The sequence below is a fragment of the Coregonus clupeaformis genome, chromosome 15 (assembly GCF_020615455.1).
Source record: "Coregonus clupeaformis isolate EN_2021a chromosome 15, ASM2061545v1, whole genome shotgun sequence".
NCBI classification, from domain to species: domain Eukaryota; kingdom Metazoa; phylum Chordata; class Actinopteri; order Salmoniformes; family Salmonidae; genus Coregonus; species Coregonus clupeaformis.
Window position 1 is genome coordinate 44,431,241 of NC_059206.1, and position 17,821 is coordinate 44,449,061.

Below are 17,821 nucleotides of genomic sequence, written 5' to 3' on the forward strand. Positions count from 1 at the left end.
TGAGAGGTTCAACCTGAAGGACTGAGAAATGGAATAAAGGTAGTCTTAAATGCAATTTCCTTTGCAATTTGAGGGTTATTCTACTGTTGAGAATACACTACCGGTCAACTTTTAGAACACCTACTCATTCAAGGGTTTTTCTTAATTTTTACTATTTTCTACATTATAGAATAATAGTGAGACATGAAAAATATGAAATAACACATATGGAATCATGTAGTAACCAAAGAAGTGTTAAACAAATCAAAATATATTTTATATTTGAGATTCTTCAAATAGCCACCCTTTGCCTTGATGACAGCTTTGCACACATGCCGAGAGATGAATTCAGATATGTCTGCCATGTAGCCCGCTTCTGTCTATAACATTAGCTGCTCAGTATGTGTAGGTAATCCTTTCTAACGCTGCTTTTGTTAAAGATATCACAAAAGACTGCAAAAGTGTTGCTAATGCTATCCACTTTCTGGAGGACCAAGTTTTGAAATCAGTGGAATGTCTGGTGAAAGCAGAGTGATAGCTAAGGAGATGGAGAAAATTCTGGCGTTTGATTGCAAATATGCGGAGGTAGTCGAAAAGAGAACACACAGAAGGCTGTTGTGTAAAACACCTGTCTCCGGATTACATCTTCAAACTAAGAGCAACCATGGCATCAGTGACAGAGAGGGAGAAGCGTTCATCCATGTACACACATTTTCACATTTTCGTAATTTAGCAGACGCTCTTATCCAGAGCGACTTACAAATTGGGTAAGAGAGTCTAGCTAGCTACATTTTCAGATATTATATGTTTCTCATTTTGTCAGAAAGTCGTTTTTATTGCAAGTTAAAGCGTACTGTTAGCTAGCTAACTAACGTTAGCTGGCTGGCTCGCTAGCTAACATTACGTGTATGATCTGTGTAGTAATATTAATTTATTTATCTCAGAGCCATTTGCATTGCTAGTTATAGCCTAATGTTAGCTAGCTAGCTAACATTGAATGAACCTAGTTGGTTAGTTTTAGCTACCAGCAGATTCATCCAGGGTAGTAACGTTATGAGTTGGGATTATGGTTAATTGTTTAGCTAGCTAGCTACATGTCTAAACAAAAGACTCCACTATGCAAGTAATCATTTCACTGTACCGTTTACACCTTCTGTATCCTGTGCATGTGACAAATAAACTTAGATTTTATTTGATATAATGTGTGTTTACCAGAGACGGTAACGTGAAGAACAACATGACCTGCACCAAAGTCAAATTAGGATATAACGTTAGGCCAAGTTCAAAAGCTCTCCAGTAGAATGCCCTGCTTTTATTTCGTCACACTCACAACCTTAAGCTATTTTCTGTAATTAGCCCGCCATTAACTTGTAAATAATGATCTTGTTGTGAGTTTATTTTCCTGTAATAAAGAATATAAATTAGTTAAAGTTAAGACGTTGTCAGCTATATGATATGGTCATTATTTGAACTGGCTAGCCAGCTAACTCAACGTTAGATAGCTAGCCAACAAGCTAGGAACGAACCAAAACATTGTTTAGAAAGTTGCTTTTAGTTGCCTGCTTTGCTAGATTGACATATACTAAATACATTTTTAAACGGATGGGTTTATTGGTGTTAAAATACACCAGTTATGCTATTTTGGACCACCAGGCTGCTGATGTCGTTTTTGTGTTTATACTTTTTCATAACAACAACAACAAGTTTGATGTCGGACAACAATAGAATGTTCATGATGTCACTGCGACAACTCTCTACAGACATGTCGATAGATGTAGTATAAACCAGCCTTTAGTCTTGAAATCTTTGGTTGTTTAGTACACTACCATACTCACTCTGTTTAGCACATGGCCTCACATGTGAATCCTTAAAGAGATGGGTGGGGCTAAGGCTTAAGAGGGTGTGAACGATTCTGAATTGGTGTAGACAAAGAAGAGGTCTCCAGTAGGTTTACCAAAACATTCAAGGGCTGTTTTCTCAAAAGTGGGGTAATAAGTTGATCAACTTTCTAAGCAGAATTACCTTCCCATTGTTCCTCAACTGTAGTGTATGATATACAATTTTCTCTACTTTTATCCAATGTAAAAAAACACAATTTCAAATGTTGATACATAAGACCGAATTGAGCCGGTCGGTCAGTCACATTTGGTGAACATTTTTGTCAATTTCGGTTAATAGCCTATGTCACTCTGGTTGTTGGCGCTATCTGTTGTATGGTGAACTTGGGCTTCATTAAGGTTTATTTGTGAGCAAATCTGGCTTTGATAATAGCCAGTGCTTACCCAGATACCGACCGCACGTCACTGCTTAAAGTGTGCCCTAAATGGCCACTAAATAAAATACCATAAAAGAGTGCTGGTGCTGCATAGTAATAAAAAAGGTGGAAGATCCTCACTTGCACAGGTTCGTCGTGTCCATATTCAAAAAGCGAATGTTCATTCTTGTCTCGATCTCAATATCTTTCAGTATCTGAAAATAAATTGTTGTTTTACTACCAGTATATTACTTAGTTACTAAACTCTGATGATGCCTTCAACTATGTGTCCTCTAATAACAAGACAACAGCAGAGGGATGGGGCTGGAGAAATGTAACCACTTAAAAATTCTAAGACAGAGCTATAGATGCAAGGGCAGACCATCCATCAGATCAGTTTTAACCATGTTTTGAAGCTATACAGTGTTTGTTTGCAATATCAGTGTTAACAAACAATGGTGTAAAACAAGCGTATATTTTAGGTTCTAATGGGGTACGCCAATTGAACTAAGTTCATGAGGCAGATATAAGTTATATTCTTCAAGAATCAATGGGTATATATCGTTACGGCTCTATTCAATCCGTATCGCGGAAGTTCAGCGTTACAGCGTGATTTAAATTTAAAGGCAATATTCCCGCGTTAGCGGAGACTGCATTCACGGTAAACACTGCATATGTCGGCTCAATCAGAAATTACCTTTACATTTATATCACACAATCTGCAACACTCCAGTGATACAGATTGAATAGAGCCTTAAATTTAAAAGTCAAATTGTTTCTTTTGAATCACAGATGTTCCCTTTAAAGAACAACGATGATTCAATGGGCTCTCCAGGAGGCTCACTTAAATAATCTATACTTATTATTTTTATAGTAAAAACATTTGAAAAAAGAAAAGCTAAAGCCATGACTTTTTCTTAGACACAACATAATGTTTTATTACAAACCTTTAGGAAATGTTCAAAAGTGATCCCCTCGTAAAACTCATCTGGTTCCTGAGAATGAAGAATGAGATTATTGAATATAATAAAAAAAAAAAAAACATAATAGTTGGATGTCTTTATAGTAGATGGTTCCAGATCTAACACTCAGAGTGAGGAATAAAATGTTTATAAAGCAGCCGTACCATGTGACCCACGGAGATACTGGCTACCTCCAGCATGGCAGCGTCTGCTATACCTTTAGCCGTTTCCTTCCCCAGGGCTCCGCTCCGAGACAGCAGCTCCTCCACTACCTACAGTACATACAGAGGCAAGGCAGTCATGGTAACAACAGTGATAGGTAGATAGAGTATTTTTGTATTTTGAAAGACAGGGCTGGGCAGTGGCTTACATGTCGGTACTCCTCCAGAGTGATTGTTCCATCGTTGTCTGTGTCGTGCATGTTAAACAGGACTGGGAAAAAATAAGAAAGTGTTCAACTTAAACTATTTTCTATCGGTCTGTCTTTACAAATATTTCCTTACCAAAGATCTGCAAGTGTCATGAGGCATCACTGTAATGTATTTGCTGAGTAATGCTGTATATTGAGATATATTGTTTATTGTTTATTTATTTAGCTTTTGCAGCAGCAGCAGCTACTTTTCCTGGGGTCCACAAAAAACACAAAACATGACAAGTAACAAAACACTGATACACTGTGAGGAAAAATATATAGTCTGGAGGGACAGCCTTGAATTGTACATCTTGTATCATACAATCATTGGTTCCTGTAGGTGCTGGGTAGAGATATGAGGGGGAGACGGTCATGACCCCCTCCTCAGACCTTTTGGCAGAACGCCCAGAATATGTTCTATAAGTTAAGATAGGAGACGGTGCCAGTCACATGCAGGAACCAACCCTATGAATCATACCTATGTAGCTTGTCTGTGTAAGCAGTATATAAGAGAACTAACGGGACTGCCCCGGCAGAGCTCACTTCATACCGGTACTTTATGCATCTATGTTTGACTGTAACCTCTCCAGCTTGCTGACAATAAAGAGTGATTCATTTAATATTGACTTTGAGTGTCCCTGTGTTGAATTTCCATGACAACTGATAGACAAGGACAGTCACACAAATTTAAAATACAACGCTATACAAACAATACAACAACAAAAATTATACAAACAATACAACGACTAAATAATGTGCGTGTTTCTGTGTGTGCGTGTATGCCCTCACAGTCCCTATTGTTCCATGAGAAGTTGTTTAATCCATTTTGTAAAGGTAATTTTTAATAAAGATCTGTTGTATCCCAGCAGAAAGTTGACAGATAATTGAGTCTAGTATTGATTCAAGTCACAGTGTGAGCCATTGTACACATCAAACGGTATACAGTATCTTGTACAACCGATGTTTTCAATGTCATTGTAGTAAGTACACAAGCTAACAATAATGTTGGGTATCCATTTCAACATAGTGTAACATTTTGCCAGTGATACTGTACTGCAATACATCTATCTTAACGCCAGTCCATGCAGAACATTTTAATGATGGCACTCACAGCGGAGTTTTTCCCTCCTGATGTTCTCTCTCTGTTCCTCTGTCATGTTCAGTGCTGGAGGTCTGAAGTGGGACATGACCACCAGGAACTCCTCAAAGCTGATCTCCTGGACTGTCCCCTCACCATTCTGATGGAAGTTTCTATAGAGGCATACGAGCAAAGAACATAAATATCTTCATTGAGTGGACAGATGAGGTCATTGCATGTTTTCTGTATTGCTCATTAGAAAGTAACCATGTCTCATTCTAGAAACAACCCATAGGCCCTACATCCTAGGCACTTCCCATAAATGTGAAAGAAATTGATACTGTATACAATATGGTAGTAGCTCCAACTTGCCTATTGATATCTTAGGTTGTATGACTGCCATATAGAGTATACAGTGGGGAGAACAAGTATTTGATACACTGCCGATTTTGCAGGTTTTCCTACTTAAAGCATGTAGAGGTCTGGCATTTTTATCATAGGTACACTTCAACTGCGAGAGATGGAATCTAAAACAAAAATCCAGAAAATCACAATGTATGATTTTTAAGTAATTAATTTGCATTTTATTGCATGACATAAGTATTTGATACATCAGAAAAGCAGAACTTAATATTTGGTACAGAAACTTTTGTTTGCAATTACAGAGATCATACGTTTCCTGTAGGTCTTGAACAGGTTTGCACACACTGCAGCAGGGATTTTGGCCCACTCCTCCATACAGACCTTCTCCAGATCCTTCAGGTTTCGGGGCTGTCGCTGGGCAATACGGACTTTCAGCCCCCTCCAAAGATTTTCTATTGGGTTCAGGTCTGGAGACTGGCTAGGCCACTCCAGGACCTTGAGATGCTTCTTACAGAGCCACTCCTTAGTTGCCCTGGCTGTGTGTTTCGGGTCGTTGTCATGCTGGAAGACCCAGCCACGACCCATCTTCAATGCTCTTACTGAGGGAAGGAGGTTGTTGGCCAAGATCTTGCGATACATGGCCCCATCCATCCTCCCCTCAATACGGTGCAGTCGACCTGTCCCCTTTGCAGAAAAGCATCCCCAAAGAATGATGTTTCCACCTCCATGCTTCACGGTTGGGATGGTGTTCTTGGGGTTGTACTCATCCTTCTTCTTCCTCCAAACACGGCGAGTGGAGTTTAGACCAAAAAGCTCTATTTTTGTCTCATCAACCACATGACCTTCTCCCATTCTTCCTCTGGATCATCCAGATGGTCATTGGTAAACTTCAGACGGGCCTGGACATGCGGTGGCTTGAGCAGGGGGACCTTGCGTGCGCTGCAGGATTTCAATCCATGACGGCGTAGTGTGTTACTAATGGTTTTCTTTGAGACTGTGGTCCAAGCTCTCTTCAGGTCATTGACCAGGTCCTGCCGTGTAGTTCTGGTCTGATCCCTCACCTTCCTCATGATCATTGATGGCCCATGAGGTGAGATCTTGCATGGAGCCCCAGACCGAGGGTGATTGACCGTCATCTTGAACTTCTTCCATTTTCTAATAATTGCGCCAACAGTTGTTGCCTTCTCACCAAGCTGCTTGCCTATTGTCCTGTAGCCCATCCCAGCCTTGTGCAGGTCTACAATTTTATCCCTGATGTCCTTACACAGCTCTCTGGTCTTGGCCATTGTGGAGAGGTTGGAGTCTGTTTGATTGAGTGTGTAGACAGGTGTCTTTTATACAGGTAACGAGTTCAAACAGGTGCAGTTAATACAGGTAATGAGTGGAGAACAGGAGGGCTTCTTAAAGAAAAACTAACAGGTCTGTGAGAGACGGAATTCTTACTGGTTGGTAGGTGATCAAATACTTATGTCATGCAATAAAATGCAAATTAATTACTTAAAAATCATACAATGTGATTTTCTGGATTTTTTTTTTAGATTCCGTCTCTCACAGTTGAAGTGTACCTAGGATAAAAATGACAGACCTCTACATGCTTTGTAAGTAGGAAAACCTGCAAAATCGGCAGTGTAGTATCAAATACTTGCTCTCCCCACTGTACATATTCAACCCTTTCCGATCTACACAAATGCTAGCGGGTAGGGGCTAAAGGCTAGGGGTTGTTTCTGGATCAGGCTCACATTTGACTAATCCCTGTGAGGCACCACCAAACCTACTGTATAATGAAAATCATACTATGTAGGTTAAAGCTAGGGGCATCTTGAGAGCAGTTAACCTTTAGTCTTGTTCTTTTTGAGGTACTTAACAGAAACACGATAACCAACCTTTTGTCAAAGAAGGCCTCTATAATTTGGGTTCGGATCGGATTGCATGCCAGGTCTGGAATTGTGTTGAGGTCATCTCGTCTACAGGTGAAAAGACAAGAAGATGATTAGGTTTGCAGCAGGAAGCTGGCCAATTATAATACATGCTAAACAAAATGCAAAACAAAAGCCTAAACAAAAGCTGTTAGGCTTGTTTATGCTAAAGAAATGGGAAGAACCACCTAATCAGAAATTGATTATGCCAGGATTACACCCATGTGTGTCTAAAAACCCCAAAGTAACAAAGTACAACAGCACAAGTTAAAAAATAAAGTGTGTTAGAATGCCAAAAATAATTAGGGAGTTCTACCTCAGCGTGTCTTCATTGTGGCTCAACTGCTTGAATCTTTTGTGAAGGATTCCAATTTGCTCGAAGGAAACTGAGGAACAAAAAAGGGACTGTCATGAGTCCAAGACAGAGCGGTACATCCTGCCAGCCTACCACAGCAGGTTACAGACCTAGATGGATGGAAGAGAAATCATGTGCATCTTCAAGAGGCATCTCCAATTAGCAAAATGCCAGGCAGCACATCAGTTACCACTGAATGGGCAGGAAACCATGACAAACTGCAGAGTAATGCTGTTAATGGAACTCAATTGTTTTTTAACCTTTGCAAATACAATTTATGTTTGTGTCCTGTTCTTATCTCTAATTGATCATTTAGGCTGCCTGATTTGATATCCTCAGACCTAACACATTATATACTCGGTGTAAGCAGAGAGCAGTGCTGAATGTTTATATATTTTCCGTTGATGGCATCTTTCCTCATATGAAAAGTGGATTTGTATATTCAGATGTAAAAACTATTTCACTTTGCATTCTCTCATTGTCTATGTGAGTGCATAGAATTTAGAGAAATACATTGTTTTTAAAAGTTTATTTCTAATATAACTTAAATAAACTGTATATTACATGTAGTCTGAAAGAAAAAAAAACTGGTTCTGTCTGAACAACATGTCACACCCTGATCTGTTTCACCTGTCTTTGTGCTTGTCCCGTCAAGTCCTTCCAGCATATTCCCGTGTTTCCAGTGCTCTAGTTTTTGTTTTTCCCAGTCTTCACCGTTCTGACCTTTCTGCCTGTCCTGACCCTGATCCTGCCTGCTGTCATGTACCTGCCTGACTCTGATTTGGCTTATGACTCTGCCTGCCTTGACTTACCGATTGCCTGCCCCTTGTACTGTAATAAACTCTGAGACTTGTACTATCCGCCTCCTGTGTCTGCATCTGGGTTTTAGCCTGAGCTGTGATACAACAGGGATAAGCTCAAAGTATTCAAATTCATTCAAACAAGGACTAACAATCGCCACAATATTTGAATTGAGAGCGAGTGAGTGTGTGTGAGTGAGTGTGTGAGTGAGTGAGTGAGTGAGTGAATGAGTGAGTGAGTGAGTGAGTGAGTGAGTGAGTGAGTGAGTGAGTGAGTGAGTGAGTGAGTGAGTGAGTGAGTGAGTGAGTGAGTGAGTGACTGACTGACTGACTGACTGACTGACTGAATGAGTGAGTGAGACAAAAGTGGGTGAGTGAGTGTTTTTCAGTGTGTACAAACAATACATTCCTCAGGTTATTGTATAGGCAAACTAGTATGTGAAGAGCTAATATTGGATTACCAGTGGTATGAGGAAACTCACTGAGGGTGGGGATTTCAGACAATGTTAGAGACAGAGATAAAAACAACTCTCTGTTCATGGCCTCATTGCTTGCATGTTTTTCTGAAGCTATACACACAATGTCTAATCTATTATTCATGGTGGTTCAGTCAAGCCTACACTGTAAACTTACATAAGATACCTGGAGAAAAAAGTTGCTACTCCACATGCAATTTGCAGTTTGAATATTTCATAGCCACTGCATGGAGATACAGTACTTGGCCTACACTAGTGTCTTTCTATCATCATGTCAGAATACAGCCTTTAAACAAATATAGGAGATTCATCTGGTCTAATACTATTACCAAGTCTTATTTCCAAGGACATTCCATAGTTGGTGAAACAGTCTTCTCCTTGTTCTGCTTTTAATTTAGACATGGTAGTGTGATAGAATGAAATGTGCCTTAGTACCATAACGAATACAATAATACAGTATCATAATGTGTACCAGCAAGCAATATGCTAATCATTTAATGGTATATGAATGTTGATAATACGATCTGTTTGCTCTAGTGATGTCTGTTTGTGCTGAGTTTGATTGGTTATGCCTAGGAATTCCTATAGGGGCAGGAGAGGCTATATGGACACGCCTGGTGCCCAAATTGATGATAACATACAAATCAAATCAAAACAAATGTAATTGCCACATGCGCCGAATACAACAGGTGTAGACCTTACAGTGAAATGCTTATTTACAAGCCCTTAACCAACAATGCATTTTAAGAAAATAAAAAAAAGTACGCAAATAGTCCGGGTAGCCATGATTAGCTGTTCAGGAGTCTAATGGCTTGGGGGTAGAAGCTGTTAAGAAGCCTTTTGGACCTAGACTTGGCGCTCCGGTACCGCTTGCCGTGCGGTAGCAGAGAGAACAGTCTATGACTAGGGTGGCTGGAGTCTTTGACAATTTTTAGGGCCTTCCTCTGACACCGCCTGGTATAGAGGTCCTGGATGGCAGGTAGCTTGGCCCCAGTGATGTACTGGGCCGTACGCACTACCCTCTGTAGTGCCTTGCAGTCAGAGGCCGAGCAGTTGCCATACCAGGCGGTAATACAACCAGACAGGATGCTCTCGATGGTGCAGCTGTATAACTTTTTGAGGATCTGAGGACCCATGCCAAATCTTTTCAGTCTCCTGAAGGGGAATAGGCTTTATCGTGCCCTCTTCACGACTGTCTTGGTGTGTTTGGACCATGATAGTTTGTTGGTGATGTGGACACCAAGGAACTTGAAGCTCTCAACCTGTTCCACTACAGCCCCATCGATGAGAATGGGGGCGTGCTCAGTCCTCTTTTTTTCCCTGTAGTCCACAATCATCTCCTTTGTCTTGATCACGTTGAGGGAGGTTGTTATCCTGGCACCACACGGCCAGGTCTCTGACCTCCTCCATATAGGCTGTCTCATTGTTGTCGATGATCACTGAGTGTACTAAACATTAGGAACACCTGTCTTTCCATGACAAAGACTGACCAGGTGAATCCAGGTGAAAGCTATGATCCCTTAGTGATGTCACCTGTTAAATCCACTTCAATCAGTGTAGATGAAGGGGAAGAGACAGGTTAAAGAATGATTTTTAAGCCTTGAGACATGGATTGTGTATGTGTGCCATTCAGAGGGTGAATGGGCAAGGCAAAATATTTAAGCCCCTTTGAACAGGGTATGGTAGTAGGTGCCAGGCGCACCGGTTTGAGTGTGTCAAGAACTGCAACGCTGCCGGGTTTTTCACACTCAACAGTTTCCTGTGTGTATCAAGAATGGTCCACCACCCAAAGGTCATCCAGCCAACTGTGGGAAGCATTGGACTCAATATTTACATTTTAGTCATTTAGCAGACGCTCTTATCCAGAGCGACTTACAGTTAGTGAGTGCATAAATTTTTCATACTGGCCCCCCGTGGGAATCGAACCCACAACCCTGGCATTGCAAGCGCCATGCTCTACCAACTGAGCTAATATGAGCCAGCATCCCTGTGGAACGCTTTCAACACTTTGTAGAGTCCATGCCCAACGAATTGAGGCTGTTCTTAGGGCAAAAGGGGGTGCAACTCAATATTAAGAAGGTGTTCCGAATGTTTATACACTCAAAGTATGTCGCGCAGCTGAGAGTCGAGTGGAGCTGAATGGATTTGGTTCAGTCGTCCTGATGAGCCCTTCCCGGATAGCTACACTGAACTAAAATATAAACGCAACATAAAGTGTTGGTCCCATGTTTCATGAGCTGAAATAAAAGATCCCAGAAATGTTCCATACGCACAAAAAGCGTATTTCTCTCATATTTTGTGCAAAAAAATTGTTTACATCCCTGTTAGTGAGCATTTCTCCTTTGCCAAGATAATCCATCCACCTGACAGGTGTAGCATATCAAGAAGCTGATTAAGTTTTGAGGGAGCGTGCAATTTGCATGCTGACTGCAGGAATGTCCACCAGAGCTGTTGCGAGATAATTGAATGTTAATTTCTCTACCATAAGCCGCCTCCAACGCTGTTTTAGAGAATTTGGCAGTCCGTTCAACCGGCCTCACAACCGCAGACCATTTGTATGGCGTTGTATGGGCGAGTGGTTTGCTGATGTCAACGTTGCAAACAGAGTGCTCCATGGTGGCGGTGGGGTTATGGAATGGGCAGACATAAGATACGGACAACAAACACAGTTGCATTTTATCGCTGGAAATGTTAATGCACAGAGATACCGTGACGAGATCTTGAGGCCCATTGTCGTGCCATTCATCCGCCGCCATCACCTCATGTTTCACCATGATAATGCACAGCCCCATGTTGCAAGGATCTGTACACAATTCCTGGAAGCTGAAAATGTCCCAGTTCTACCATGGTCTGCATACACATCAGACATGTCACCCATTGACTCTGAATCAATGTGTAGGACAGCGTGTTCCAGTTCCCGCCAATATCCAGCAACTGAAGAGGAGTGGGACAACATTCCACAGGCCACAATCAACAGCCTGGTCAACTCTATGCAAAGGAGATGTGTTGCGCTGCATGAGGCAAATTGTGGTCACAACAGATACTAACTGGTTTTCAGATCTACGCGCCTAACAACAGAGGCATATCTGTATTCCCAGTCATGTGAAATCCATAGATTAGGGCCTGATTATTTTATTTCAATTGACTGAGGAACCTGTAACTCAGTAAAATATTTGAAATTGTTGCATTTTGCGTTAATATTTTTGTTCAGGATAGTTTATGCTGGCAACAACAGCAGCATGGCACTAGTTAAAATAAAATGATGTTAATTTCAATGGGAGAAATAACTTGTAGTATTGGTCACCTTGACCTGCCGATTAGCTAACGTAACGAAAAGCCGACGCGAATGACCAGTGCAACGGTGTATCAAGGTGCTTGCCGACGTGGCGGTAGCTAACGTGGCCAATTTGTTCCATCCCACTTGATTTTATTTTGAATAGGATAGCAGCCTACACGAGAAATAACTTGTAATATTGCATAGTAACCATCTGGATGTCACCGTGATACAGTCTAACTACAATGGGGAGAGTTTGCGCTGCAAGCCGGCAACACAACAACACGGGGCACAGTGTCCTTCGCTCCCGCTTGTCAAGAACTGCTATCCGGCAGTAATGTGAGGGGAAGTAGCTAGATAGTGTAGCCAATATAAGGCCAGGGTGAGAGCTAAAGCACATTTATTGTAGTGATTTTCACTGAAAATGTACAACTACGGCATTAACGTCTACATTTTAGTTGATAAAAACTGAAGAATTACTCCGATTAAAAACGGAATGGTTCTGAACACTCTCCCAAGTCCCAACTTCGGAAGCCAAGTTTCAAATTCTCGCTGAAGTTTCTAGCCACAAGCATAAACTAGCTAGCTGGGAAGGGCTCATCAGGATGACTGACTGAATCAAATCCGTTTGTCTCCACGCGACTCTCAGTTGTGCGACATACGTCATCAGTTTGGGCACAGGCGTGTCCTTATAGCTTCTCCCATAGGGGGCTCACGGAGCTTCCCAGTTCATTCATTACACTGACGTGAAGCTGAAGCAACTTCTCTGTGTGATTCATTTCTATATTTCTCCCCTTTCAGGTACGAATTCGATTTAGAATATCTTTCAAATCCAATCAAATAAAATGTTATTTGTCACATGTTTTGTAGACAACAGGGGTAGACTAACAGTGAAATGCATACTTACGGGTCCTTTTCCGACAATGCAGAGTTAAAGATAATAAACATTAAAAATAAAATAGAAATTATGACATGAGGAATAAATACACAGTGAATAATGAATACAAACAACGAGTAAAAATAGCATGGCTATATATAGGTAGAAGAAAATAACATGGCTATATACAGGGAGTACATTGTTCATTCTTCATGTCAGAATGTTACAGATATTAACTGTGTGTTATTCATTAGCTAATGTGCTATTTGGATGTTAAGAACCACTCTGAAATTTGCCATTAGCCCTTTTGCTTGCTAGCTACCTAGGAGGCTAATCACGAGTTTCACGAGGCATCTGCGTGATCAGAGCGTTCCCGGTGCAGCTGTGAGTGAGAGAAGGACCATGCACATCTCCTGTGTGTGTGTGTGTTTGTGTGTGTGTTTGTGTCTGAATTAATGAGTGAGAGAACTTTTGGGAAATGTGAAGAAGATGATATATGTTATTACAAAGTAGAGCGCTAAGACGAATGTATACATGCTCATACATGTTGTCTTTGTTTATTGAAGTGAGTTTATATAGGGATGACAATGGATAACAATGGTATAAAGATGGAAACGATACAAGGATAGTTAATAGTGATAATTCATAAAGGGGTGTCTCATGCATTTAAAAAGGTTAAAAGGTTTGTCATCGCATTTCATAATGTCAATTTAAAAAAGCATAATAAATAAGAATACATTGATAAATGTAGCATACTGGTTATTGAATAATACTAAAAGCTATACAAATTGAAAGAAGATATTGATTTGTGCACCTGAGAAATGTATGTATATTGTTGATGATTTTATGAAAAATATTAATTACATTGATGTGAAGCTGAACCAACCTCTGTGTGATTAATTTCTATATTTCCCCCCTTCAGGGGTATAACAGTACCTCATCTCCTTGCAGGGCATCAGGAAAAACACTGCAATAGGCTACTTGCAAACATCCTCATTCAGTAGTGCTGTAGCCTACAGCAATCTGTTTTGCTCTGGAAATAGCCCCCAGAACACCTACCACACACGATGACGTTTGTTATGGGGATCCTGTATTGTGGGGCGTTTCATTTCACAATGATGATACACTTTAGCGCAGGATTACATAAACCCAGAAATATGACTCTTCTCAACAATTATAATCGTATCCTACAGGAAAAAACGTAATACTCACAGCCCGTCTTCTCTGAGAGATCTCTGTATTCGGGTTCATCAGGTAACGACTGTAATGCGCCCATAACTCAATAAACGCGCCTGCCGACCAATCTAGACGCATGAAAATACCGATTGGTCTCGCTCAGGACAACGCAGGTAGGCTATTGAAATCGAAACGGTGTCAGTTCAGTGGAACATATATTCTTTCATTAGCACATCCCCAACACCAACTCATGTTACAGGTCGATATGTTGGCTGCAAGGTCCTAATGCAAATGCGTTTCAAGCTGTCAGCCTTTGCACAGCGTGCACTTCCGCAACTTGGCTATCTGACGACACCACACTTTCTTCAACAGTGCATTATTTAGGCTCCTGTGATGTAGTTATCTTAACTACAGTCAGCAGTGTCCTACTTAGGCTACATTGTAGTACAGTACTACATTCAATCTTTAACGCTTTATTGCATGGGCTGCATTCATATCACCTGCCCTGCAGTGTCTATAATGTAACCCAGTCACATAAAAGACCAAGCAATATTCCATATTTTTCCATATTCCACACAGATGTTGAAATTGACCAATGTCATGCAACTAAAGTCTACCTTGAAGCCAAACCTTCCTAAAACAGCTGTTTTCTTGGGGAGAAGTGTCTTGAAAAACAACCTGGTCTTAGAACATTTTGTATTATTGTGTAAGTAAATCCGAGACATTCCATTTAGTATGAAATGTTATGTTTGGTATGGTTACATAAGACAGATGGTTAATTAAGGCAAAAATGAAAGTAGGAAGCGAACGTCTAGCAACTCAAAGATTGCGAGTTTGACTCTCATCACTGACAACGTTAGCATTTTAGCAAATTAGCAACTTTCCAACTACAACTACTCAGCATGTTAGCTAATCCTTCCCCTAACCCTAACCCTAACCCTAACCCTTTTGGCTAACCCTTCCCTTAACTCTAACCTTAACCATTTAACCTAACTCCTAAACTTAACCCTAACCCTAACGTTAGCCACCTAGCTAGAATTCGACATATCATACGTTTTGCAAATTTGTAACATATTGTACATTTAGCAAATTCTTATTATATTGTACATTTAGCAAATTCATAACATATAATATGAATTGTAATTCGTAACATATCGTACGTAATAGCTGATGGACATCCACAAAATAATACCTACATTACGAAACGTAACATATCATACTATAAGAATTATCTCGGATTTTCATACAGAATAGTACAAAATGCTCTGAGACCAGGTTGCAACCAGGAAAATAGAAAGCAGAAAGACTAAGAAACTGAAAATAGATGAAAAAGAGGACCCTGGGGGATTACAGAGGAAGTACTAATAAAGATACAACTTTTTTTTTTTTTATGTATAAGAACAAAAATAATGTAATGAATAAAGAAAACATACACTACCGGTCAAAAGATTTAGAACACCTACTCATTCAAGTGTTTTTCTTTATTTTTACTATTTTCAACTTTGTAGAATAATAGTGAAGACAAATCAAAATATATTTGATTCTTAAACAAATCAAAATATATTTGAGATTCTTCAAATAGCCACCCTTTGCCTTGATGACAGCTTTGCACACTCTTGGCATTCTCTCAACCAGCTTCATGAGGTAGTTACCTGGAAAGCATTTCAATTAACAGGTGTGCCTTCTTAAAACTTAATTTGTGGAATTTCTTTCCTTCTTAATGTGTTTGAGCCAATCAAGTGTATTGTGACAAGGTATACAGACGATAGCCCTATTTGGTAAAATACCAAGTACATATTATGGTAAGAACAGCTCAAATAAGCAAAGAGAAACGACAGTCCATCATTACTTTAAGACATTAAGGACAGTCAATCCGGAACATTTCAAGAACTTTGAAAGTTTCTTCAAGTGCAGTCGCAAAAACCATCAAGCACGATGATGAAACTGGCTCTCATGAGGACCGCCACAGGAATGGAAGACCCAGAGTTACCTCTGCTGCAGAGGATATGTTCATTAGAGTTAACTGCACCTCAGATTGCAGCCCAAATAAATGCTTCACAGAGTTCAAGGAACAGACGCATCACAACATCAACTGTTCAGAGGAGACTGCTTGAATCAGGCCTTCATGGTCGAATTGCTGCAAAGAAATCACTACTAAAGGACACCAATACATTTATTTATTTATTTTTCTTTGGGGGGGGGATGGATCAGCTTAATATTGCAGATAGATTGTATCTTCTATCAATGTAATTGTCTGCATCACTTCCAATCCCCCATGTTTTTTATATATATACTCCCCTTTATTACTTTTCAACCCCGCCATCCTTTCCCTACTTGGAGTAAATGAGTGAACAACAATGCCCAGGCCTCTACTTCCGGTCTATACTTACTATCTACACCTTATGGACACAGTTAATTTTACAATAATTCTATTATATATATATATATTATTTTTTTTCTCCTGAACTTCTTCTACTCTCAACCTCTCCGATCATTTTCATGATGTCCATCCGGTTTGCTTCTATATGCCATATCTTTCTAACTGTGCTCTTTCCCAAAAGCTCCCAACATACAACCTATATACTTATTATGGACACAGTATGCTTACATTATTAGCTATCTTTGTTATTATTTGTTGTTATTTGTTATTAGTCCCATCCTTCAACTCTATTCAATACCTCCCATCTATCTCTTAACACCATCCAAATTGGATTTCTATTTGCCATATATATTTCAACCGTACTGTGATGTTTTACAAAAGTTCTGAACCTTTCTATTCTCATTGCTTCTACAGATTGTGAATTAAAACATTTTTGCTAAAAGTTTTTTGCTAAAAGTATTATTATATTATTGATCGATTGACTATGACTTTTCAGATCACCCAGTAATGCTATCTGCAAGGTTAGCTCCAGGTAAATATTGCAATCCTTTAACCATTCCTGGACCTGTGTCCAAAAACAAGTTACAAATGGACAGAACCAAAACAAATGATCTAATGATTCTGTCTCTTCACAGCAAAATCTGCAGAGCTGGGAAGATTGTATCCCCTATATAAATAACATTCTATTGGTAGCAATAATTTTATAAAATAATTTCAATTGAAAGATTCTAATTTTTGAATCCGGTGTCGTTTTGCGTGTCAGTTCATAAACCATGCCATGGGATCGGTATGTCAAAGATCTCTTCCCAACTATTTATATGGGACGGCTGTCAATCCTTTGGTCCTTAAGTGAAACTGATATACTTTTTTATTTATCACAGTTTTCCTTAACCAATTATGTTCTTTAATGCAAGGCCGACAGACAAGTTCCTTCCTTTCTCCCCCTTCCACTTTCCTCTTCCACTTTTGCGGTAAGGCTGCAATTATTTGGTTGTAATTTTGGGTAAAGCAGACATTTCCATATGTTATTGTTAGCTGCATGTGCGACATAACTCCACCAGTCCTACCGATGATATCATTTACGAAGATTATACCTTTTTTTAATATTCTGTCAAAAAATAAAGGTTTTTTGTCAATTAGTATATTTGAATTTAACCACAATATTTGTTGCATTATTTATTCTGTAGTTTCTGGAGGATTAAATTGAAATTGCAACCAACTTTCTATGGCTTGTTTTAGAAATAGTGATATTTGGGAGATGATTTCCTTTTCAAATAACTGCAAATGAGTTGTTGTAATCTGAATAAAGGGGAAAAGGCCTTTCTTGAACATTGGGTGAGACAATCTTACTAATTTGCTTGAGAACCAGTTCGGATTTAAGTATAACTTTTGTATGACTGAAGCTTTTAGTGATAGGTTTAATGCTTTAATATTTAATAATTTCTGTCCTCCGAATTCATATTCATTATATAAATATGCCCTTTTAATTTTGTCTGGCTTGCCGTTCCAAATAAAATTG

General features: G+C 39.7%; 1 protein-coding gene across 1 annotated transcript; it reads right to left on the reverse strand.

The window, feature by feature from the left end:
* Window positions 1-1,901: 1,901 nt before the first annotated feature.
* On the reverse strand, window positions 1,902-14,249 carry LOC121583281 (calcineurin B homologous protein 3-like). The gene is made up of 8 exons (XM_041899463.2): window positions 13,959-14,249; window positions 7,281-7,350; window positions 6,932-7,012; window positions 4,719-4,858; window positions 3,566-3,627; window positions 3,360-3,467; window positions 3,181-3,228; window positions 1,902-2,448 (listed from the first exon to the last, which is right to left on the reverse strand). Exons 1-8 carry the CDS (start codon window positions 14,020-14,022, stop codon window positions 2,371-2,373), a joined length of 651 nt encoding a protein of 216 aa, XP_041755397.1. The 5' UTR covers window positions 14,023-14,249; the 3' UTR covers window positions 1,902-2,370.
* Window positions 14,250-17,821: the final 3,572 nt, after the last annotated feature.

What these genes read in the sequence shown, in the direction of transcription:
- LOC121583281 (XM_041899463.2), bottom strand. Translation starts at nt 14,022, where the DNA reads ATGGGCGCATTACAGTCGTTACCTGATGAACCCGAATACAGAGATCTC. An exon ending in GAGGCCTTCTTTGACAAAAG is followed by an intron (nt 4,859 to 6,931) that starts GTTGGTTATCGT and finishes ATGCCTCTATAG; the next exon opens with AAACTTCCATCAGAATGGTG. An exon ending in GTATCTCCGTGGGTCACATG is followed by an intron (nt 3,229 to 3,359) that starts GTACGGCTGCTT and finishes CTTCATTCTCAG; the next exon opens with GAACCAGATGAGTTTTACGA.